The sequence below is a fragment of the Pipistrellus hanaki genome (genome assembly GCF_964339955.1).
Source record: "Pipistrellus hanaki genome assembly, chromosome: 1".
NCBI classification, from domain to species: Eukaryota; Metazoa; Chordata; class Mammalia; order Chiroptera; family Vespertilionidae; genus Pipistrellus; species Pipistrellus hanaki.
The window spans coordinates 35,311,029-35,337,927 of record NC_140503.1 but is presented as its reverse complement, the minus strand read 5'-3'; the positions used below and the strand labels follow the sequence as shown (position 1 = coordinate 35,337,927).

Genomic DNA, 26,899 nt, shown 5'->3' with positions numbered 1-26,899 from the left:
CTCCCGTTCCACACCTAAATATTCATAATTGCCCGCAAGGCAGCAAGGGATGTACCATGGCCACCTGCTCAGCATGTTGGACTTGAGCTCTCTCTCCTCACAAATCTGTTTCCTCCTCTTGAGAAAGACATAATCAGTACTACTTGGGGCTGAGTCATGTTAGTCTTTTCCCTCCCTGATAACCTCCACATCTTCATCAAATGCTGATTTGGTCTTGAATCTAAACCACAAACTGATTAGGTATTGAATCTAAACCCTTTGCTCCATCCTCGTAGTCTTATCCAATCTGTTTTAACACAATTCTATATAATAAAACCCTAATATGCAAATCAACCAAACAATGACACACAGCCCCTATGACACACACTGACCACTAGGGGGCAGATGCTCAATGCAGGAGCTGCTCCCTGGTAGTCTGTTCTCCCACAGGGGGAGCACCACTCAGCCAGGAGCCAGGCTCATGCCTGGCAAGCGCAGCGGTGGTGATGGTAGTGGTGGTGGTTGTGGTGGTGGTGGTGGTGGTGGTAGCCTCTCCTGCCTCCGTTGCAGTACTAAGAACCTCTTGGGGGATGTCCACCTGCCAGCTTAGGCCCACTCCCCTAAGCTAGCAGGTAGACATCTCCCAAGGGGTTCTGGACTGCAAAAGGGCACAGGCCGGGCTGATGACCCCCTACCCCCATTGCATGATTGTCATGCACCAGGCCTCTAGTAGGATAAAGGCATACAGAAAGCAAAAATTCCCCCATGCTGTTTCAAAATAGAGCTTACACTAAATCTGAATAGTTCCTGAAAGTTTAAGATTTTTAAGTGAGATAATTTTCTCTGATCATTTCAAACAAACAAACAAAACAAAAAAGTGATTTTTCTCAAGGTTTCAGACTTCCATGTTTCTTTTATATTCTGACAGGATCCTTCACAGTGCCTATACCTGATAGCTAGAATCATCTAACGAATATTTTAAAAGGCAAAAAACAGACACATTTATTTCTCTCCTGCTAGATATTACAGATAGTATCTATTTTATGCAGTTATTTGAGATTTCTATATATCACCATGCATTTTCAGAGGACATGTTATGCTCCACATCTTTAACCAGAGCAGAACATTAAATTTTAATGATGCTACAAATCATTCTAGCAAGGCCTCAAATCTTTCACATTCTGAAACAAGTTTACTCGTTTTAAAAATAACATACAAGAGTCATTTTGAATAAGAAGCTTTCTTCATTTCACATGGAATCACCTTTTAATTGTAAAGTCAAAATGTGCATGGAACATCTACAATTAAAGGTAGAAAAATCCAGTTGTTTCTGTCCTGGGCTTATGCACATACTCATCAATATACTGTGAGATGTTGAGTGATATACTCAGGCTTTTTTAAAACCCTTTAGAATGGGATAGATGTTTTCAAATGCTTCATAGATCTCAGAACGGTCTTTGGCACCTGTAAAGAAATCCAAGTTTATATCATCTTTAAGAACAATTCCAAAATTTTCTTAAGACTAAAATTCATTGTCATCTCCAATTACTTTTAATTTTTTTAAATTTCCAAAATTTTCTTAAGACTAAAATTCATTGTCATCTCCAATTACTTTTAATACGATGACATCTTTTTAGGTGTACCTTAGAAGTGGCATTTATTTCTGTAAAGACAAAAGAATTTTTTGTTTGTTTTCATGAATTTATATCTCAGTTTTCTCAAAATCTACTAAAAGATTCATCTGTTACAGCAAAAATTCTTGAAGTAGCCCTAACCAGTTTGTCTCAATGGATAGAGCATCGGCCTGTGTATTGAAAGGTCCCAGATTCAATTTCGGTCAAGGACATGTACCCCGGTTGTGGGCACATCCACAGTAGGAGGTGTGCAAGAGGCAGCTGATTGATGTTTCTCTCTCATCAATGTTTCTAACTTTCTATCCCTTTCCCTTCCTCTCTGCAAAAAATCAATAAAATAAAATAAAAATTCTTGGATTGAATCTCAAGGATAAAAGAATTTAGTGATTACATCCACATTTCCACAAACACACACCATAGACCAGAGTTTTCTAGTACTTCCACTATGTGGGCATATCAGATCATCTTTAGCCACAAAGGACTCACAATGGAATATGGAATGTTATCTCTAGGTGTGCCATGAATATAACCCCAGAACAGGACCTTCATCAGTATCTGTAGGCATTTAGCTACCAGCAAAAAAATTTCCTTTGATCCACTTACTCTAGTTAACATTTTGATTCTCTAATGTTGACTAAGGGAGTGAGACAAACTGGAGCAAAAGTTTTAAATGTCAGTGTATGTAAGCTTATTAGAGGGAAAAATTGTACCACTATTACCCCTCAGAGTATTAATTTCCAGAGATTTTTAAAAAAATTTCTAGAGATCTTTAGTGATAACAAACTGCTCTACGAGTTAAAGAGATAAAAAAAAAAAAATTAATTAGACATGGTCCACACCCTTGAGAGATATCATTCAATCCCTATTCATCTCTCACCACCACCTACCACCTCTCACTACTTCCACTTTCAAAGCACATTGCGCTAAGGGTTATGGCCTGTTATTACTTATGTATATGGAGCTGTCAGTTAATCAGGAAATTATCTGGTATTATTGTGGGGAAAAGGCAAGGATATTAATGAAAGGAATATAAAAACTTAGCAGGAAGAGAATGGAAAATAGCTTAAGTTGATAAAGGATTCCTTGGGAGCTAAAAGGTTGAGAGGAGGAAGGCTCAGTAAGAGAACAGAAATAACCTGTGAGAAGTGACAATCTGGTTTAATAACAGGACTAATCACAGGGAATTACCAAAAGGAGGATCATCAGATTTGAGAAACAAGTAGAAATCAGGATTCAGAACCAAAGATGAGCTATCATTTTAAAAATGGCAAATGTTAGTAAGGTTATGGAGAAATGGGAGCCCTCAGATACTGCTGATGGGACTGTCAAACAGGTGCAGCCTCTGTAGAAAAGTTTGGCGTTTCCTCAAAAAAAGTTAAAATAAGAATTAGCACATGATCTGGAAATTCCACTTCTTGGTAATACCCCCAAATTAAAAACAGGTACTCAATAACACATTATAGATGCCTGTTGATTGCAGCACTATTCAAAACAGCCAAGAAAGGAAACAACCTAAGTGTATATCAACAGATGACTGGATATAAAACTGTGGTGTACATATATAACTGAATATTATTCAGCTATAAAAAGAAATCAAGTACTGATACAGTCTACACTGTACATGAATCTCAAAGACTACCTGAGGGCCCTAAACTGTTTGGCTCAGTGGATAGAGCGTCGGCCTGTGGATTGAAAGGTCCCAGGTTCAATTCCAGTCAAGGGCATGTAACTTGGTTGTGGGCACATCCCCAGTAGGAGGCAGCTGATTGATGTTTTTCTCTCATCGATGTTTCTCTCTATCCCTCTCCCTTCCTTTCTGTAAAATAAATAAATAAATAAATAATCAATAAAATATGTTTAAAAAAACACACACACACAAAACTACCTGAGGAAAGTCAGACTCAAAAGGTTACATATTGTATGATTCTGTTTATATGAAGTAGCCAGAAAAGATAATTCCAGAAACAGAATGCACATTCGTGGTTATCAGGGGCTAGTGGGAGGGAGGAATAGGGAGAAACTACTTAATGAAAGGGACTTTACTTTGAAGTAATGGAAATGTTTTGGAACTAGACAGAAGTGGTGGTTGTACAACATTATGAAGGAACTAAATGTCACTGAATTGTTCACTTTAAGATGGTTAATTTTGTTATGTGAATTCTACTTCAATAAATTCTTTAAAATGTTTTTAAAGAATCAAAGATGAAGTTTTTACGAGCTTAAGTTATTTGAGAGATAAGGGGGGAAAGTTACTTACTCATTACCAAGGAGTTTACTGTCAGTCTCCACCCTCAAGCATGTGGGGAGAGAAGAGGGTGAGTTGTTGACACAGATAACAGAAACTCTGAACCTCTGTGGTGGGAGAAACCCTGTCAGTCTCAGCAGATTTTTGTTACAATATTAAAAGTTTAGTTTCTAAAGAGAATGGCTTTGTAGACATGAAAGAGTGGGTTGGAGAAGAAATAAAACACCAGTGTATATATATTATAAGGAAAAAAAAACAAACACAAAACAAAAACTCCCTGCCTCTGGTTTGATGGACGTTTGGAGCTCCTGAACACATTTGAATAGAACAGCCTTCTTGTTAGGAGACAGTAAAGTATGTATAGCAAACACACGCCCACTCCTCCACACACCTTCCAACATACCAAAAGTAAGCTTCCTTTTACATTTCATTGAGAAATAGAGTATCTAGGTCCAGAATTTTGGATAATTATGCAATTCAGTTTTAGCATAACACTTAAAAGAGAAAAAACAACCAACCAAGCATACCTAAGAGCATTGCATTCAAGCCCAAAGACTAACGTTCTGGTAGACCCTGGTGAGCAGAAAACACTCATTGCCAAGAGAGACCAGACGTTGAGAGTGATCATTATGTTCTATCATAGGAAACTTTTAGATACAACGGGCTTTAGGGAGATTATCCAGTACAATTACTTCACTTCATACTGGGGCCCAGGAAGTTGAAGTTCCTTTGAATAATGATAGCCGCTATGGGAGAAGTTCTTGCGTATCCGGTGTTCCTTCTTTTGCACCCAAAGTCAACAAATAAACATTGCCAGGATTTGTAACTGGCAATGCTGTAACTGGGTGTTAAAATGAGCTGATTTGGTCAAATGAGTTAAATGTTTCCTCAATGAAGTTACTGGCATCAAAACTTTAAGGGAACCCAAAGCAATCTACAGATTCAGTGTAATCCCCATCAAAATATCAATGGCACTTTTCACAGAACTAGAATAAATCCTAAAATTTATATGGAACCACAAAAGACCCCAAATAGTCACAGTAGTCTTGACAAAGAAGAGCAATACTGGAGGTATCACCCTATTTGATATCAAACTACACCACAAGGCTCTAGAAATCAAAACAGCCTGGTACTGGCATAAAAACAAACACACAGATCAATGGAATAGGACAGAGAACCCAGAAATAAACTCAATCTATGGCAAAAGAGGCAAGAATATACAATGGGGTATAGACAGTCTCTTCAGTAAATGGTTTTGAAAAAACTGGAAATTCGTGGGGGGAAAAATGAATATAGACAACTTTCTTACACCAGACACAAAGATAAACTCAAAGTGGATTAAAGACTTAAATGTAAGACCTCAACCCATAAAATTTAGACTCCACAAAGGAGAACACCAACAAAACAAAAAAGCCACCCTATTTTCATGGCACCTCATAAGCAGTGGGCTGCTTCAGAATGAAACAGAAACATCTCTTTCCCAGCCACCGGTTGCCAGAAGCTCATTGAAGACCAACTACCCATGTCTCCTCCCCCTGGCCAGGCTGGCTGGACCCCCTACCCATGCATGAATTTATGCACCGGGCCTCTAATATATATATATATTATACACTGAGTGGCCAGATTATTATGCATTCAGAGATCATAATAATCTAACCACTCAGTGTATGTATACATACACATACACATACATTCACACACACACACACACACACACACGAGTCACAATGCATGATATTCATGCACTGGATGGGAGTGTCCTGGTCTGCGCCCTCTCACAGTCTGGGACCCCTCAGGGGATGTCCAACTGACAGTTAGACCCGCTCCCCACCACCGCTGCTGCGCTTGCTAGCTGTGAGCCTGGCTTCTGGCTGAGAGGTGCTCCCCTTGTGGGAGCACACTGACCACCAGGGGGCAGCTCCTGCATTGAGCGTCTGCCCCCTGGTGATCAGTGTGCATCATAGCAACCATTCTGCCGTTCGGTCAATTTGCATATTAAGGCTTTATTATATAGGAGGATGTGTGTGTATATACACACACACACACACACACACACACACACACACACACACACACAAGTATATATATCCTATATAATAAAAGCTTAATATGCTAAGTGTTCAGTCGTCTGGTCATTCATTCAACCAATCAAAGAGTAATATTCTAATGATATGCTAAGGCCGCTCAACTGCTCACTATGACATGCACTGACCATCAGGGGGCAGACGCTCCGACTGGTAGATTAGCTTGCTGTTGGGGTCCAGCCAATCGGGACTGAGTGAGACGGGCTAGACATGCCCTGGAGCCCTTCCGCGGTCCCTTCCCAGCTGGCCAACCTCCTGTGTCCTTCCCTGGCCCCAATCATGCACCAGGGCTGAGGGACCCTCCCTGAAGGCACAAATTTCATGCACTGGGTCTCTAGTATGTGTATATGTATGTGGGTGTGTGTAAACACACAAGTGAAAATATTATAAATGGGGAAAAACATCATTAAACTCCTAAAGGTATGCATTTAACTGTGTATTACTGGGAAATTACCAGTAACAACTGACAGGGATATTCTGTTCTCTCTCTGGCCTACTCACTAATCAAATCAGTCTGGCCATTTTTATGCTGCTCTTGGACTTACTCATGTCCAAGAACCGCTGACATCTAGCTAACTCAGTAATTATGACCCAACGTTTTAGTCCTTTATGCTGAAGGGAAATAAGTAAATGTGAAGCATTTTACTAAAGCCTCTTTAGATTTCATATTCCTATCATCAGGGCAAGGCTGATCTGAATTAAGGATATTTAAAGAAACTTGTTTATGTACTTATAATAGGAACTTTGTCTATTCTTGGTAATTTGCTATTTTAATAAGACTGATTCATGACACATACTACATATATGAAAGTATTCTTCCAAAGATCTTGAAAAGTTTATTTCCTATGTGGGGCATATATTGATCTCCAATATCTATAGTATTCCATTTACTTGGCAGGCTTCCCATCCTTCCTTTAGGACATACAGAGGTAAATTTAGTCACTAGAGAAGATCTCAATTATTTTAAATTCTAAATTGGTGACATCTGAGGAATTGTAGCTTTGCTGTATTCAAAAAGTTCTTGAATTCCAAATAGGCTTTCTTTACTTTGAAGATATATTCATTATTTCTTAGAGAAAAGCACACTTTGAAACTGTACTGAGAATTATAAAAGAAGGCTGAGCTGGCCAGTTTGACTCAGTGGTTGAGCATTGACCCATGAACCAGGAAGTCATGGTTTGATTCCCAGTCAGGGCACATGCTCAAGTTGCAGGCTCCATCCCTACTAGGTGATATGCAGGAGGCAGCCAATCAATGATTCTCTCTATTCATTAATGTTTCTCTCTCTCTCTCTCTCTCTCTCTCTCTCTCCCTTCCTCTTTCTGAAATCAGTAAAAACATATTTAAAAAACATTTTTTTAAAAAGAAGGCTTAAGGACAAATATTCCAAATTGCTGGATGCTGAGTAATAGTTTCATCATTTTTTTCTCAAGTTAATTCAGGTAATGCTAAAGTGTCACTATTTTTAGTTAGAGCTAGACTTTATAAAATTCTAAAATTTATTTGGAAGACTGTCCAAGAGGAGGTAAGAAATATAAAGTGAGAAGCAATTAGAGAAAACTGGCTCTACCAGATGCAGAGACCACTAGAATTAAAGAATATTTACAGCACAGTAGTAAAAATACAATAGGATTATCATAGCATAATTCTGGAACAAAGGCAGAACTGGAGAGCAGACCCATGTATAACAATAAAGGTCAGAAGAATCATCACAAATGAATAAGGAGGGAAGAATAAGTAATATTCAGATGATTAGCTAGCTATTTAGGGATGGAGTGTGGAGATCAATTTGGCTCATGCCATATAAACGCAGCATTCATTTTGGCAGAGAAGAGTAAAATGTGTAAGAAGTCAGACAGAAATAGCAAACTTCAGTAGAATGAGATGGAAAAAGGAGTCTCAACTATTTACTTTGAGAATTTAAAAAACCCTTCTTTATGTAATACCTAGAGGCTCAGTGCATGAGATTCGTGCACTGGTAGAGGGGTCCCTCAGCTTGGCCTGCACCCTCTCAGTCAGGAAGCCCTCGGGGGATGTCCGACTGAAAGCTTAGCACTGTCACTGAGGCAGGAGAGGCTCCTGCCACAGCTGCTGTGCTCACCAGCAGTGAGCCAGCTCAAGGCTTCTGGCTGAGAGGTGCTATCCTTGTGGGAGAGCAGTGACCACCAGGGTGCAGCTCTTGTGTTGAGTGCCTGCCCCCTGGTGGTCAGTGCACATCATAGTGACCGGTTGTTTTTTGCATATTAGCCTTTTATTATAGGATTATTATATAAGATAAATTAACTGGAAAAATATAACAAAAACTAATTATTTTAAATGCATATAAATCTTTAGGGGGGAAAAACTAAGTGGACAAAAGGAGTAAGTTACATACCCTCTATTTACAAAAGCTAAAATGATCTTTATGGGTACTAGAAGCCTGGTGCATGAATTTGTGCATGGGTGGGTTCCCTCAGCCTGGCTGGTGATTGGATCAGGGTGTCTTGCGCAGTCCTGATCAGCGATGATCAGGACCAGCTGGCAGGGGGGCAGGTAGGGGCTGTGGGAGGTTGGCTGTGGGAGTGCACTGACCATCAGGGGGCAGCTCCTGTATTGAGCGTCTGCCCCCGGGTGGTCAGTGTGCATCATAGCAACTGGTCAACTGGTCATTCCAGTCATTCGGTTGTAACAGTTGCTTAAGCTTTTATATGTATAGATAGTAAAAGTGATGAATTTCTATTCCTGATCACTATTGAGGTTAAAGCAGTGAGATAAGTCCCACTTGTAAAATGAAAGTTTTCTCTTATTTTGTTTTTTTTGTTTTTTAGTGCTGCTGAGGATTTTAAAAAGATACTTCTATACACTGCTGGTATGACATAGGAGAACTGCATTGTACATCTCTTCAAAAATAATTTAACCTGGATGGCATGGCTCAGTGGTTGAGCATTGACCTATGAACCAGGAGGTCACAGTTCTCTTCCTGGTCAGGGCATATGTTGGTTGCCTTCATAAAGAGTTTTTAACAAGGAGTCACTTTACATATATTGCAATGGTTAATAAAAAGGCAGGATGTAAATATGAACATTTTTATGTCAAAATGACATAAAAACATGAAAAAGTTACATTGTTTTGGGTATTGGGACTGATGGATGAAGTTATATTCCTTTCTACTCCTCCCTCCCCCAAGTATTCTATAATAGAATTATTTTATAATGGTGAACAAAGCTATTTAAAAGGAAAAGCAAAGCACACTCATAGCTATTGAATTTTAGAAAGTTGGAAAATAATTTTAGAACTTACCTGTCAACACAACTTTTCCAGATACGAAGATAAGCAGCACAATCCGTGGTTTTACCATTCTATAAATAAGGCCAGGAAACAGTTCAGGTTCGTAACTGTTAAGATATAAAAGGAAAAAGTTAAAAATAGCACTATCACTACTTCCCCATAATATTCCAGACCTGGTATATATAAAAGCTGCATATTAAAGCAGTTTTAAAAAGCTGTTTTGCCAAAAACCTTTTGGGCATCTTAATAAAGTAGTCCTGAGCATCCTAGGTAATTTCTTGTGCCAGTCAAGAACAGAATTTATTTTGAGTCATGATATTTTTTTTCCAAATGCATGTCATCCTAAGCTATTAGAAATTAAGGTAACTTAAGGTATCATATTTCATCTATTAAAACCTTGTTGGTTAAATGTTCACCATCTATCCAAAAAAGTCTGTTGATAAAAATACATAAACACGTTTTCTAAATTTTCCAAGTTCCCCCAATAATGAGCATATTTTGTATGCTTGTTATGAACTGATAAAGTTATCATTTTTAGCAGCTAGACCTAAAAATTTTTCTAAAACACTGTTATTTGCTTTTGGACAGGTACTGTATAAAGAAAGAAAACTAAGCTATTCCAGCTTTTAAAAATTCAGGATTTGTTCCTGATCGATCCTCCCTTCCCCCAACTGATGCACGGAGAATGACGTAAACTCCACCTGCAGTCCAAACATTCCTGAACACCTATATGGACTGTACATTGAACCACCAATCAGCACCTGCCAAATACCCTAAGCCCCCAATTCCTAAGCCCCTAGGTCCCTAATCATGTGCCTCACATGAAACCACCAATCAGCATGTGCTGAGTGCCCTAAGCCCTGTCCCTTCGTTTTCCTCCCCTCAAAAGTAAGGTGACCAGCTGAAACCGGTTTGGCTCAGTGGTAGAGCATCGGTCTGTGGACTGAAGGGTCCCAGGTTCGATTCCGGTCAAGGGCATGTACATTGGTTGTGGGCACATCCCCGGTAGGGGGTGTGCAAAAGGCAGCTGGTCGATGTTTCTCTCTCATTGACGTTTCTAGCTCTCTATCTCTCTCCCTTCCTCTCTGTAAAAAATCAATAAAATATATATATATATATATATAAAAAAAAGTAAGGTGACCAGATTTTAACATTGGTAAAGCGGGACACCATTGACAGGGGTGTGTGTGTGTGTGTGTGTGTGTGTGTGTGTTCTTGATTAAAAATTTGGTCTATATGGAGCAACAAAAATTTTCATAGAACGCAAAAATATTGTAATATATTTTTTAAAATTTCAACATAAGTATAATTTACAAATATAATTAAAAATTATGTATAGTATTATTTTATTCTTTGGCATATTTCTCATTTGAGTGAATTTTTTTTAGTAGATTGCTGTCGTTGTTTAAAAGGTCATGAAATTTTTCACAAGAATTTGTTAAATTATGTTTCACACATAAAATGGCTTTCAAAGTCTCAACACTTAATTGTGATTTTTCTGATGTCCACACTTTATTTACCATAGAAACAACGCGTTCAGTCGCAGCATTAGTTCCTGGTAAGGACAGCGCGTATTCCACAATTCTAACAACTGATCAACAATGCGAACTTTGATAGGCAGTTCTCGATAATCAGTTCTCAACAATTATTTATTATTATTAAAGTTTAACATTATAAAATTAACAAAAATAATATAAAACTCACATCCTGGCTAAATAGCCACATGGCCGCCAAAAAATGTATATTTCCTTCCCGTTCTCCCGCCGTTCCCTAGCTTGTCATGCATTCTTTCCAAAAATCGGGACTTTTTTAAAACACCGCGGGACTCGGGACAAATGGTTAAAAATTGGGACTGTCCTGCCGAGAGCGGGACGTCTGGTCACCCTGCTCAAAAGACATGTTCACCCCGGCACGGGTGCTCTTTCTCTTTGGAAGGTAGTTGGCAGCAATCTTCTCCACCAATAAAGCCTGTGTCCTGATCCTGGTCTCCGGCCCCACTGCTTCATCTTTCAGTTCCTATACATAGTAACTCACTGTTATTCACTACTAAATAGTAAGCTGGCTGCTCCGTGGCACAAAGGATGATAGGGCTAAAAACTGCTTCTCCACACCCCAGCACAAAGAGAAGGAGCTGCCCTGGCCAACGTGGCTCAGTGGTTAGAGCGTCAGCCTGAGCACTGAAGGGTTGCAGATTCGATTCCTAGTCAAGGGCACATAGCTGGGTTGCAGGTTTGATCGCTGGTCCGGGGGTTGGTGTGTGTGAGACAACCAATCGATGTCTCTCTCTCACATCAATGTTTCTCTCTCTCTCTCCCTCCCTCCATGCCTTCTACTCTCTCTAAAAATCAGTGTGTGTGTGGAATATATCCTCAGGCTAGGATTAACAAAAAAGAAAAAAAAAAGAGAATTGGAAAAGCTTGAGGAGTCTATAAAAGAGATGTCAGGGAGAGGAAGCTGATAAAATAAAACTATTCTTAACACAATTGCTAATGGAGAACAGATAGAAGAAAAAGAAGATATCTGAGAAACGAACACCAGAATACACATGAAAATACACTAAGGAAATCCAGATGACATGAAAACCCCCATTCCATTCTGCAAAGACCCAGTCAACAGCAGATGTGAACTCTGATTGGCTCCAGGAAGAGACATCACAGTGGCTGCCCTTCAAAGGTACACAAAGATTTCTGTGGGTGGTCTTCCCACATCACTTTGTCTTCAAAACTCCTGCCCGTTAACCACTTCCTGATACCAGGAAGACAATGAGACTAGCTGGAGCCTTGGAAAACCCAATGGGAAATAAAGAGAGAGGCTGAGGGCACAGAAGGAATGTTTTCATTTGATTTTCCAGCTGAATCTTCGGACTCTAAGAGGGAAGAGAGAAAACAAAAGTATGTAAATGATGGTGTACTGCATTTGGCTTTCAGAACCATGGTTTTAAGGTGCCAGAAAAAGAATCTTCTGATTAAAGACTTACTTCATTGTATTTATTCTCTGCCTCAATTACAAGAGAAGGTTGAGGTAGAAAAAAGAAAAAGAAGCTTTGGTTAGGGATGGAGAACATTTCATGAGGACTGAGAATAACAAACACCTGCCAATCTCTTAGCCAACCCAAATTCAACTTATTCAAATCTCAGCTTAAATGACACTTCCCTGAAGTAGTCTTCCTTGAACCATAACCAGATTGTCTCAGTGGATAGAGGGTCAGCCTGCGGACTGAAGGATCCTAGGTTCGATTCCAGTCAAGGGCATGTACCTTGGTTGTGAGCACATCCCCAGTAGGGGTGTGCAGGAGGCAGCTGATCAATGTTTCTAACTCTTTATCTCTCTCCCTTCCTCTCTGTAAAAAATCAATAAAATATATTAAAAAGAAAAAGAAAAAAAAATAAGTCTTCCTTGACCTCCACACCTCCCCAATTACATCAACCTGTTTGATGGTACCAGAGCACTCCAAGGTGGACGGGGAGTTCATCCTTCATAGTTACCATATTTCATTGTTGCCTTTGGTTTGTGTGTCTTCCCTTTTAGACGGTGATCTCCATGAGGGCAAGGGACCATGGCTGCATTGATGGTCACTGTCACCAGAGCATCTGCTAACTGGCAGCCACCTAGATTTTACTAATTTATTATCAGGATATCTTTGACTTTAAAATCAAAGAAAAGGGAAAAACGACTCAGGGAAAAAAGAAAACAATTAAAGCGTAGGAAGATTGATGGAGAAGATTCCAGTAACAAGGCAGATATCTGTATTACCAAATGCTGATACATACAAATCTGTAGAACCTGGGGAATCAGGTGAACGTGAGCCTTTAATGTAAGGCAAGCTTGATCTGATCATTTGCACTGGGGTGTGCCATGGTTGTCTGCAGGGCTATGGGCAATTAAAGATCATTTTAAAGATAAAACCTGCTGATAAAAAATTCCCCTAGGTCACAAACACACCCACTGGAGTTCTAACCCATAATCTAAGGATAGAGAACTTTTGGGAGAGGCAAGAATGAGACCAGAATGAAGTAGCCGTGGGAATACAAAGCAGGCTTCCTTGCCAAATTAAAATAAAATAATGGATGAGATCATAAAACTGGCTCAGAAGGAAGACAGGCCGTGCCAGGCCCACTCCAAGGGGCTAAAAGCAGTGCAGCTGATGAATTCTCTTCTTGCCCTGCTGGCACTTGTATCTGAGCTGCAATGTTAGTGGAAAAAGAGGTGAAATGAAGCACCCACATCATCTTAAAACCCTAACTGGCCAGAAAGGGGAACGCTAAGTCTAATTAGATTTCAAGCAGAGATCTTTCCAATGTTCAGAAAAAGTTGGTTCCAAGAAAGACAGACTGAAGGCTTATGGTTGAGAATCTGGAAGATAAGATGGTTTGTGTGTTAACAAACTCTTTAACAATGGAGGTTTTACTATGAATCTACAAATAATCACAAGAAGGAAGAAAGAAAAAGATACATAAAAAGGCAATACGTCTTGAAATGGAGCAGGGTGGGACTTCCTGGTGAACTCAGGGGTTACATCATGGGCACTCAATAGCATGTTGAAAAAAGTTCATGCAGATGAAAAAAGAAAATATTATCAAGGGGAAAGAACATTGCTTGAAGAATATTATAAAAGCTAAAACTCAGAATAGAGTTTTCTAATTTTTTATTTATTTTCAAAATATGTTTTATTGATTTCAGAGAGGAAGGAAGAGGGAGAGAGAGACAGAAACATCCATGACGAGAATCATTGATTGGCTGCTTCTGCAAGTCCCCCACTGGGGACTGAACCCACAACCTGGGCATGTGCCGTTGACCAGAATCGAACCTGGGACCTTTCAGTTTGCAGGTTGACACTCTACCCACTGAGCCAAACTGGCTAGGGCTGAACTAATTTTTTTTTTTTTTTTTTTTTTTTTTTTTTATGTTAGGGAAGAAACACTTTTAAACTTCTGTCCAGATCACATCTCAAAAGAAAGCTAACAAATACTAGAGAAAGTACAGCTGTATGGTCCCCATCCTCCATTAAACAGAAGGATAGCCCAAAGGCAAAGAGAAGGAAAAGTGTTGAAATGAAAGGACTTAAGTTCAAGCTATATAGATCAAGAGCATCTGTGATTCCAGGCCAGTGCAAGTACCCGGGGCCCATATATCCCAAGGGGAGGTGAGATTTGGTGTTGACCAGTCCAGCGGTTGTCAACCTTTCGGACCTCACAGGCCTCCGGTGGTCCGTGGACCTCTCGTTGGCAACCGCTGGACCAGTCAACCCCCAGCACTGTTCTCTAAGGGCCTGAGATGGATGGGAGAAGCCCCAAAGTAGCTTGAGGGAGAGGAGGAACAGAAGAGAGAAGAGGAGGGAGAGAAGATGGAGGAGGTGGAGGAGCAGCAGTAGCATTTGCTGGTGAGATGAAAAGTTACATTTAAAGAATCCAGGCAGGCTAGAGATACTCCCCTAAGAATATGAGTACTACAGAAGAAATTGTACACGTACACGTACACACACACACTCCAACCTTCAAACGACCCAACAGGACAAACATGAGATGGGACTGTCTTCATAGAACATGCTATGACCCTTCTTTTCTCACCTTCTTCTCTATGACCCTTTCTCCCCTCACCAGCTGTCAGCTCCTTCCCACTAGCCTAACCTATCCCAAACCCCTTCTCTACCCTCTACTGGCATCATCTCCAAGCCAGATGTACAGTTTTAGAAATCTCTACATTGAAGGTATTTTGTGGGCCACTGTCAATCAGCTCATTGGCATTGCCTGTGAAGCTTGTTAGAACTACTAATTCTAAGCTATCCAGGTGGTTACTACTCAATATAATTTAAGAACTATTACTTCAAAAGTTTGAGCATACATGGTAACTAATGAGGACTTAGGCATAGCATCTTTTTTTTTAAAATTTAAATATATTTTATTGATTTTTTACAGAGAGGAAGGGAGAGATATAGAGTTAGAAATGTCAATGAGAGAGAAACATCGACCAGCTGCCTCTTGCACACCCCCTACTGGGGATGTGCCTGCAACTCAGGTACATGCCCTTGACCAGAATCGAACCTGGGACCTTTCAGTCCGCAGACCAACGCTCTACCACTGAGCCAAACCGGTTTCGGCAGGCATAGCATCTTAACCCTTTCATATACTGGGCCTTTACATACACACACAAAAAAGGATACTTCTTCTAAAAGATCCACTGTAAAAGCAGTCCATAATATAACTTAATGTGCTGGCAAACTCAAAGTCATGTTTTATAACAATCATACCTACTGAACTGCTGATGGGTCAGCACCAAACCTTCCAGCCTGATGGGAAATCTCACATCACAGCTTCCAACCATGTTCTGAATTTTAAAATCCAGGAATCTGGCGGGGAACCCGAGCTTCTGCACCACACGAGCATACTTTCTCGCCGCAAGTCGAGACTGCTCTTCGCTGGGGAGGGGCAAACGTGTTTAAAAGATGATGAATCATCATGTCCTCTACATGACTTGAGCTGTATTCACACACTCTTCTGATTGTATTTCTACCTTTTATACCATGTTTATCTTTCAAAGTACACGATGAATCTGTAGACTTGCAGGACGAGAACTTATGTTCTCTAGTCTTGTCCCTGGCACCTAGTAAAAGGTATGGTACCAAGTACAGTTATTGAACTGAATCATAAACAGATTTTTGTCTTAATTTGTCATCCATCACATATAAGGTTTTTTGTTTTCTTCTTGTTTTCAGTGCTTTTAGATAAAACTAACTATTCCACTGGTTCTCAAAGTGTGTCCTCAGATCATCAGCAGCAGCAGTACCACCACCACCACCACCACCACCACCGCCGCCGCCGCCACCACCACCACCACCACCACCACCTGGGAACTTGTTAAAACGCAGGGTCCCAGGTCCCATCTCAGACTTACAGACACTCTGGGGATGGGGCCCTCCAGTGACTGCGATGCTCACTGAAGTTTTAGAACAGGGGTCTTCAAACTATGGCCCGCAGGCCACATGCGGCCCGCAAAGGAGTCTGATCCGGCCTGCCAGGTTTTTTGGGCAGTGAGCGCAGCCGAGGTGTTACAGTAGGAATTAGTAGTTCATATAGTCCGGCCCTCCAGCTCTCTGAGGGACCGTGATCTGGCCCCCACTTTAAAAAGTTTGAGGACCCCTGTTTTAGAACCATCAATTTGCTCTAAAAGTGTATGCCACTTAGATGGAAACAGCAACAAAAATAAGGACAAATGCAAATATATAAAAAATCAGCATGAGGAAGACTTAGGCCAATTGAACAGCACAGACATGACCCATGACACAGATCTTGGGTCTTTATGGGGCAAATTATATTTTAACAAAAACGTGAAAATACTTTGAAATACTTCAAAACCTGCCCAATTCTGCTCAGGCTTCCTCACACAATTGTCATTGAACTCATCCAATATGAGAAATAAATAAATAATATAATTCATCCAACCTTGTGGTTCTGTTCTAAGTGCTTGTCCTACTCCAACCCTAAACCCATGTCAGAGTATGTGAAATGCTGAGACCTGAGGCTTTGGCTTTCATTAGGCACTTTTCCATGGTCACTGCCCAAACAGAATAATGAGTAGCAGGGGTTGCCAAACAGGGGCAACACCTGATGGGTGAATCATTGAACTCCACCCCCTCCTATGGGTCGGCCCATCTTTAAGCTGAAACTCAGAAGCATCTGAAAGAGAAGGCAGGTTGAATGTGTTTGCTGGGCCAAAGGAAGTGTTCTATTTGCTTTCTACCCGGATTCTTCCCAACACTGCCCCCTCTTAATTGTATTCATTACTTCATCTACTTTGCCTCACTTCACGTTGATTCTCCTCACCCACTTCTAACTCCTGCAATGTCCCTAGCAAGGCCATGTCCCCAAGTTAGAAGTGAAACAAAATGTTTTCATTTTGAAAAACCACATTTTGCCTAATTGACCCCTTATATTTCCTATGTGTTTATAAGATCAGGTTTCATTACCATGTAGTTTCTTGGGATGCCAGTTATGACTATCAATAGAAATTTCCACTAAAAAAAATAAAATAAAAATAAACTAACAAAGACTACATACATGTTTCGAACAAACTTTAGAAAATATAGATTAAGAACCTTGAAATGTCGCACCAGTGGTGAAAGCCACTGATAAATTTGATCCTTCTGCACTTTTCCCTCACCATGCAAACTCTGATTATTACAACTAAAGAGAACAGGTTTGGCAAATTTGCGGAGATAATTCTTATACTAACCAAATGTTCACAACTCTCTTTCCAAAACTCAAGAACCAGATAGATTTGAGTAACAATATATATATCTTATTATCTGAATTCACTATCCTCTTTTACTACCAGATATTAGGAACAAAATAAATTCAGGTAGGGAAAGATATTAATGAATGCATGAGCATATTTTAAAGTGAAAGTTGGATAATAAACCTACAATTTAGTTGTCTGCTCTTCCCTCTCCAAACTTAACCCAATGTGACTATCCTTCCAATTCAAGATATGTGCATGGCCAAAACTGGTTTGGCTCAGTGGATAGAGTGTCAGTCTGTGGACTGAAAGGTCCAGGTTTGATTCTGGTCAAGGGCATGTACATTGGTTGCGGGCACATCCCTGGTAGGGGGTGTGCAGGAGGCAGCTGGTCGATGTTTCTCTCTCATCGATGTTTCTAGCTCTCTATACCTCTCTCTTCCTCTCTGTAAAGAATCAATAAAATATATTTTTTTAAAAAAGATATGTGCATGTATTTTAATGGCTAAATACAATTTAACTTTATGATCTAATCAAATCTCCATTCCATGTTTAATTTGTTTCTCCCCTGTTTTCAACAATACTGAAATGAACATACTTGCAGATAATCTTGCAGAGTTGTCCAATAATGACTTAACAATGGAAACTTCTAGGTCAAAGGATACACAGATCCACAAAAGAAAGAGCCTAGAAACTTACTCAAACACGTGTAAAAAAAACGTAACTAGTAAAAACAGGTTGGGGCGGGGAATGGAATAAGAATGGATTCTTCAATAAATGTATTGGGCACTGATCCTCAAAGGGTAGGTTAGCTTGTTGCTGGGGTCCCATGGATCAGGACTGAGCAAGATGGGCCAGACACGCTCTGGAGCCCTCCTGCAGTCCCTCTTCACCAGGGGCCAGACACAGTGAGCTGAGCAATAAGGAGCAGTGAGCAGGCGGGCAGGGCAGTAAGGAGTGAGGGATCCCCGACTGTGAGAGGGTTCAGGTTGGGCTGAGGGAACCCCCCTCACCTCCTGTGCACAAATTTCATGCACCGGGCCTCTAGTATTTATACAATGTTGTACATGAAGAATGCCTTCCTAAGCATGAAGACAAACATTGAAACTGAAAAGAAAAAAATTGGGTAGACTGACTATGCACAAAAATATTTTAATTGCGTAAAAATAAAACCCAAAAGTTATAAAACACCATAACATTAATTTGAGAAAAATATTTACAGTATAAAATGATGAAAATACTTAAATATCTTCATAGAATATTGGGCAAATGATAAATATCTTCAAAGAATATTGGGCAGAAAACAATGGCAGTTTATATGCTTATGAAAAATTAATCTCACTAGTAAATCAAAGAAATGTCATTAAAACAACATAGCTTTTTGCCAATCAATTTGGCAAATATGAAGCATATTAACACCAGTGTTCGTTGGAGGAAATGAACACTTAGTACATCTCTAAAATGAGGGGAAATTGGCACAGTCTTTCAGGAGGACAATTTGCTACTCTTCTTGAATACTCAGGAGGAAGAGCAGCTCTCGCTACATTTCTTGGTATCAGGCTCCATATCATCAGCACACAGCTGCCTCTGCATGAGGTCCTGGGAAGACGAGCCTTTTAAGAGATGCCTCCTGAGCTAATGCTCAAGCTAATGGTCAAGAAACATCTAATTCCTCTCCGGTAAAAAGTTCCATCCATTTATCGGCAATGTGGAAAATACACGAAAACTACATCCCCAGGTGTACAACAGGCTTTATCCCTATGGTAGCTTATTTTCTTTTTACTGCACCGTACAAACAAGCTGTAACATCCTAGTGAAGCCCCGTAGTTTCAGAGGGGACTGTAAAGTGGGATATAAGGCAGCATTATGGGGCTGAATGTTTTAAACCCCAAATTTGGCATTGCATGAACTTAACTCTTTAGTTAGCCAAGTATTTTGCTTCTCCATGTGTCTTAGGACAATAATGTTCCCCTTCCTTACTTTGCATACTGATTCTTCCTCTGGTAGGGGTGTGTGTGTCTGGGTGAGATGGGGGGGTGGGGTTCCTCATACCTTTTGGCTCCTGTGCAGACCATTTTCCCAGAGCTAAATATGAGGGCTGTTGTCCTGGGCTCTCGGATCCTCATTATGACAGCAGCAAACCTCTACACACAGAAGCCAAAAGGACAGTTAGCCTTTGCGAGAGCCAACACTGTTCCAGTTGAAAAGCTGAGCCAGGATGAAAACAGTCTTGAATAAACCGAGATTGGCTGAGAAACCTAGACAATGTCTGGGTCTATTCTGCCCACAATGAAGATTAAATAACAAAGAGGATCATGATTCTAAAATGTACTTAGAATACACAGGTAAGAATAACAGCAGTAAAGCTAAATCTGAGGGGCCAATTTGTTCCAGGCCCTATTTGAAGAGCTGGACAGGGTTTCTCTCCTTTATCCTCATAACAGGATTCAGGTAAGGCCATGATTATCCCCATTTCATACACAGGGAAACTATGTGGTTATCTAACTTCCAACATTCCACAGGCAATGTTAAAGGTGAGATCTAAAACCACCAAAAGTATTTCAAAGTAAAAGTACTTTGAACGACTTCCTTTTTATTTCAAAGAATCTTTGAAAAAAACTGAAAAGGAATGCTGCAGACTTGCCAGACTGAAGAATGTACTACATGGCAGCCAAAACAAAGAACAGAATATGTATACTGATAGGCATGCTGAAGACAAACGACAGAAAATGGATTTGTTAAGTTCTCGCCTGCCACCCCAGTTCTCGGAGTGTGGTCCAGACGCCAGGAGCACAGGCCAGCCCCTCAGGTGGGCGGATGCAGGGGAGGGCTGAGGGCCACTGGCCTGCCATACTGACATGTCACTTAGTGACCTGCTCTTCCTACTGGTCCTGTACTCCCTTGTCTTTCTATCCCTCCCTCCCCTACTCTCCCTTTAAGTTGGGAAGGAAACTGGCCTGGGTACTAAGAAGAAGACTTCAAGTTCGATGGGTCAGAGCTCCTCCACAGGACCAAGGTGGGGCTGGCAAGTTCAGATTTGCCGTGTTAGCAGATAGGAAAAGAATCCTGAGTCAGAAATACACACAGTTGATCAAGTCCTATTAACGATTTCCTGGTGTTTATTAAAAAGTTAGCATTCTTGCCCTGGCCGATATGACTCAGTGGTTAGCCTGTTGGCCTGCACACCAAAGGATGTTGGGTTCGATTAGAAGTTAAGGGCTCATGCAGGTTAAACCCCTGGCCTTGGACAGAGCACATGCACGAGGTAACCAATCAATGTACAATATCTCTCTCACATCAATGTTTATCTCTGTCTCTGTCTCTTCATTTTCTCTCCCCTTCCTTTCTTCCCTTTCACTCTCTCTAAAAATCAGTGGTGGGGGGAAAATCCTCAGGTGCCAATTAACAAACAAAAACATATAGCACTCTCGCCCAGCACCATTTTGTCACATTCTAATGGTAGCTTAAGTGCAAGACAAGTTTTTTGGCTGTCAAGTCCAAGTTTGGACAGGTCCTATACCCTGAAATAAAATGATGGGAAAGCTTCCCTAACCGGTTTGCTCAGTGGATGGAGCATTGGCCTGAGGACTGAAGGGTCCCAGGTTTGATTCCGGTCAAGGGCATGTGCCTTGGTTGTGGGCACATCCCCAGGAGAGGGTATGCATGAGGCAGCTGATCAGTGTTTCTAACTCTTTATCCCTCTCCCTTCCTCTCTGTAAAGATCAATAAAGTGTATTTTTTAAAAAAAATTTTTAAATTTTTCATCTAACTCCATAATCCTCCACCACCCGACAGTGAACTTTTTCACAGGTCTAAGCTTAGAGCACTAGTTAAGTATACAATTTTACCTATATATTCCCCAAAATTCTAGTTTAGCGCTTCTTAGTTGGGATTCAGGAATCTGTAGTTTAACAACTTCACCAGGTGATTCTCATCATGAGAGAAGTTTGGGAAACACTATCCTAGGCAAAGAGGCCACTGAATTGGGATGCACTGAATAGGCCACTGAATTGTGGCCTTAGCAGGACACAAGAAAGAATAGATTTTATTAAACTTTGAGGGGGGAAATTCCTTGAATCTCACATTAGTAAGTAGAAGCTTAAATTTTACACTTTAAACAATTTAGCTTTCCCGGAGAAGAGAAGCTGTAACTGGAAAAATACCCAAGCGCCAGCTAGGTGAGACAACATTTAGAAAAAAAAATGTTTCTAAAAATATGATATCATTTTAAGAAACTTAACACCTCCATAGTCAGGCTAAAAATAGTCATACTGAAATGAAAAAAAAAAAAAACTTTCTGGATGCAAATGGAAAGATCTTAACTTTAAAAGTTGCTCAGTTACTGCTTTATTCAGAATAGAGAAAGGTTACTTTTTAGAACTTCAAAACAGAGAATGAAGCAATTAACCTTTGAGTTACCCAAAGGTTTCTACTGACACATTTTCTCTTTTTAAAAAATAAAACAAAGAAATTAACCAATATCTTGATCACATGAAAGAAAGTCAGTCTAAGAGGAAGCTCACTGTTGAAAGGAATACTAAGAGAGCTTACCTTCGGGTTATATTCTGCATTTTTTGCATGCAAAGCTATTTTCTTCAGATCCAATTTACAGGCAAGGTTTGCAGTGGAAACTATATTCCTAAAGGGATAAGTCAACTTAGAAAGTTATATAAGATGTAAAAATTGAAAAAGAATGGAAACTAACTTCCTCACTTCATAGGTTGTTCATTAGTGACTGTGTAGAGCAGGCCCGAGAAATCATTTGGTCTGGCCAAGGCATTAGGGGTGAGTTAATGAAATGTTTGACCAAAGATAGCAGGCTGATTTTTAAGTTGATAATTTTGTATGGCCCTCACATGATATTATAAATATTCAAATAGCCCTTGGGAGATAAAAGGTTCCCCACCCCTGCTAGAGGGATAATTATTCTAATACTTACTAACATAGTAAAATGTAAAAATTTCAAAGGGAGGTACTAAAGTAAAATAATTTTTCCTAAAATTTTATGTCTTGCCGAAACCAGTTTGGCTCAGTGGTAGAGCGTCGGTTTGCGGACTGAAAGGTCCCGGGTTCGATTCCGGTCAAGGGCATGTACCTTGGTTGCGGGCACATTCCCGGTAGGGGGTGTGCAAGAGGCAACTGGTCGATGTTTCTCTCTCATCGACATTTCTAGCTCTCTATCTCTCTCCCTTCCTCTCTGTAAAAAAATCAATAAAATATATTAAAAAAATAAAATAAAATAAAATTTTATGACTGGTTGACTTAAATTAAGCTCTAAATCTTTTTCAAAACAATGTTTCAAAATAGCACAATTCAAATCAATTTGCAAATAGAATTCAGTTTTACATCTTTATATATTTTATGTTTAACCAACCACAATTTTCAGCAACTACGGTTGTCTTAGTAGAAATGCAATCTTTCAATAATGTATATATTCTTAACGCTCTCTTAGGAGATCGTGAATTAGTGCTTCATTTTACAGAAAACCAATCTGTCTAAAGCGACAATCTATTAAGAACCGATAAAACCAAGAATAATAAAATTCTCTTCCTACATTACTATCCTGAAATTAGTTGTCATGACATTCAGAAATAGAAAATATGAACCCAGAAACACCACCCATTTAAATAGCCCCAACAAACCACTTACTGTAGTTGAGGCACAATCTCAGAACCTTCGGAAACAGGGGTCATTGGTGTCATGGGAGCGATGGACGCCAGAGGCAAGGAGTCTGGCTTCTCAGGAGAGAGCTGACCAGAGTCGGCATCACCTGGCTGCAGGTGTGAGTGGGAATCTGACGAGCTGCTGCTGGTTAAGCCCAGGCCAGCGTCCTGTTGGCTGGATAACGGCAGTTTACTCTGCGGACTTTGAGTTTTACAATTTTCTTCATCCTCGCCCTTGCTTCTAATGACAGTCTGGTCTTTATTTTCTTGGGTAAGTTCATCCGGTAGGAAGCTAAGATCCACAGCTGAGAAACCACCAGTTATTTCTTTGACTTCTTCAAGATGGGAATTAAACACAGCCTCTGGGTTGGATGAATTACATACGTAGACATCGTAAGGTGCAACCGGGCTGAGCAGGGGCAACCCAGGTGGGGCGAGGTCATCCTAGGTGGTTCCCAGACAGACAGACAAAACACAACAAACAGAACAGGATGTCACACCCACGGCTATGGCCAGCATGCAGTGTATTCAGGACGAGAAGCAAGGCATTGCAGCGGGCCTGTCTCTCTCCACCAAGTCTCACTGACGTTCTATTACAGGGTTACAACACACCTGACAGAAACAGACCAGTATGTCTTAACGTCCAGAAAAGGCATTCCCTCCCCCCGCCTCCCCCCAAAATGCTTGTTCTACTTTAGTTAGGTCTGTAGTAAGTTGCCACTCTAAATCCAATTTTGTAATTGAGCAACCATGCTCTAGCCCAGTGGTCGGCAAACTCATTAGTCAACAGAGCCAAATATCAACAGTACAACAACTGAAATTTCTGTTGAGAGCCAAATTTTTTAAACTTAAACTTCTTCTAATGCACTTCTTCAAAATAGACTCACCCAGGCATGGTATTTTGTGGAAGAGCCACACTCAAGGGGCCAAAGAGCCCATGTGGCTCGCGAGCCGCAGTTTGCCAACCACTGCTCTAGGTTGTGTAGTTTGCAGAAAATAGATTTACTGTACCCCTCAAATTGGTTATAAACTTTAGTTGATTTAAATATATTTTTTTTAATTTACATTCATATTTTAAATAGAAGACCAGCTCTAACCGGTTTGGCTCAGTGGATAGAGCGTCGGCATGCAGACTGAAAGGTTCCAGGTTTGATTCTGGTCAAGGGCATGTACCTTGGTTGTGGGCACATCCCCAGTAGGAGGTGTGCAGGAGACAGCTGATCGATGTTTCTTTCTAATCAATGTTTCTAACTCTCTATCCTTCTCCCTTCCTCTCTGTAAAAAATCAATAAAATAGTTAAAAAAATAAAAGACCAATAAGTGAAAGGAAGTCTAAGATATAGCTTGAGTGCAAAACAAGGCTCCACTGGGGACTCCATGTTACTCCTTGTCAAAGGAGAGGCCAGAAAACGTTCTAGTTACATGAATTTGCAACAGGAAAAAGTTATTGAAATTTATATGGCAAAAACAGTTTAAATCATTATATTGTATTTCCAGTCGAGAGAAGGTTGCTCAATTTCCATTACGATCAACTGAGGGAATGAGGTGTACAACTGAGGGAATCGCTAGTGTAAAATTCATGGAGTTTTTATGGAAAAAATTGATTACCTTGGTATATATATTACCGCCTGCTTTGCCCCAGTTGCAGGCCGACAGTCTCCCAAACTTCTCTCATGATGAGAATCACCTGGTGGAGTTGTTAACATACAGATTCCTGAATCCCAACTAAGAAGTGCTACACTAGAATTTTTGGGAACATATAGGTAAAATTGTATACTTAACTTAGTGCTTGGGGAACATAGTATACTTAAGTATACTAAGTTAGTATACTTAACTTAGTGCTCTCTAAGTATACAGAGCACTAAGTTAAGTATACTAACTTAAGTATATTAACTTAAATATATTTACTTAAGTAATTGAATACTTAACTAGTGCTCTAAGAGCACTAAGTTAAGTATACAATTTTACCTATATGTTCCCAAAAATTCTAGTGTAGCACTTCTTAGTTGGGATTCAGGAATCTGTATGTTAACAACTCCACCAGGTGATTCTCATCATGAGAGAAGTTTGGGAAACACTGCCTTAGAAGATCTTACTCTGACAACAGAATAGTCAGGAATGCCTCCTTCATCTCTGTGGTCTCTGTGACAAAGCTACCTCAGCTAAGATACAATGTCTGCCAGATCCTATTCAACTGCTCTGGTTCCACAAGTCCAGCAGATGGCAGGGGTGACTAATTGATCAAAGAAAACACTTGGAAGAATTCGGTCATTCTCTTGAAATACATTTTGAATTGCATAATTAGCTCCAACCTCCCCCAACCCCAGCCCCACCCCACTTACTGACCCTAAGAAAAGTGAGATGGGAACCGTAACCGGTTTGGCTCAGTGGATAGAGCGTCAGCCTGCGGACTGAAGGGTCCTGGGTTCGGTTCCGGTCAAGGGCATGTACCTTGGTTGTGGGCACATCCCCAGTTGGAGGTGTGCAGGAGACAGCTGATCGATATTTCGAACTCTCTATCCCTCTCCCTTCCTCTTTGTAGAAAGTCATTAAAATATATTTTTTTAAAAAAAAGTGAGGTGGGGATGATGGCCCGGATTCCTCTCCACAGTTTCCTTCGCCTCCTCAGTCCTGGCTGGAAAGCATCTCATCAGCCAGTTTACACTAAAGCACCAATGTCTGCAGCAGTCAGTGCCTCCCCTTCTGCCCTCTGAGGCATTTTAGCAGAGGCAAAGCTCTCACCCAGAGAAACTAAACTCCAACAAGGAAACTGAAATGGATGGACGGAAACTTGACTTGGTGTTCGCACAATACAACACACAGATGATGTATTCTAGAATTGGACACCTGAAATCCACATGTTGTCGACCAATGCCACCCCAATAAATTCAATTAAAAATAAATTGATTGGAAATACTAACAAAAAAGTTTAAAAACCACAAGAAATTTAAGGCAATGGCAACAAGATTTTGAAGGGGCTGTTTTATGAGTTTACCTGTGGGAACACACCTCAGAGGATGCAATGAGAGTGTCTTCACCGCATCCTTGACTTTATATCTGAAGAAACTTATTTTTAAAACGATTTGCAGAGCCATGACTCACTCATCTTTCCTAGAACCTTTCCTGCGTGGATTCTCCTTTGCTCTGCTAAAGGCTATGGCACTATTTCTACCTCAGCCCTCTCACTGTCTACCTTAAAAATCCCCTCTCACCAGGCCCTCCTGTCCCCATAAGTTGCTCTCTTTTCTTTTCTCTTTGTTTCTTTTCTTTTTTTGAAGACTATTCCCTCTCTCTTCTACAATACTTGACTCTAAAGATTTTTTTTTTTTTTTTTTTTTTTTTTTTTTAATGGTAGAAAACAACACTTAGGAATCACAAACGGAAAAAAGCCACAGGTGCCTCCAATTCACACTTTGGATTCACGGTAGACCAGGTTCGAGGTCTGGTTAGCAACCTTCGGCAAATGATTTCACTTCTCGAAGCTTCTATTTTTCAACTGGAAGATGGAGATAATCAAGCCCATCTCTTGGAGTCGCTAGGAATTTTGTGAGATAAAGAAGGCAAAGCCCTTAGAGCGCAGGACCTGGCGCTGAAGCACTAGGGCAGACCCTGACCCTGGGACGGCGGCGGCTCCCAGGCTCACCTGGGCGGTGCACCGGTCCAGGTAGAGCTCCAGGTACCTCTCTTCCTGCTCCATGCGTGGAGGCCCCGCTCTGGGGTGGGGTTGGGGAACGGATGCGGGGAAGCGCCCGGGCCGGTCGAACTTCGGCGGAGTTCGACCAGGAGCGGGGGGCG

General features: G+C 40.6%; 1 protein-coding gene across 1 annotated transcript; it reads right to left on the bottom strand.

The window, feature by feature from the left end:
- Window positions 1-1,366: 1,366 nt before the first annotated feature.
- On the bottom strand, window positions 1,367-26,801 carry TBPL2 (TATA-box binding protein like 2; the record flags this gene model as incomplete). Its single annotated transcript, XM_084877573.1, has 7 exons — window positions 1,367-1,443; window positions 9,222-9,316; window positions 15,457-15,624; window positions 19,494-19,585; window positions 21,993-22,080; window positions 23,091-23,548; window positions 26,748-26,801. The coding sequence occupies 7 exons, from the start codon at window positions 26,799-26,801 to the stop codon at window positions 1,367-1,369; spliced, it is 1,032 nt and encodes a 343-aa protein (XP_084733699.1).
- Between the last annotated feature and the right edge of the window lie 98 nt (window positions 26,802-26,899).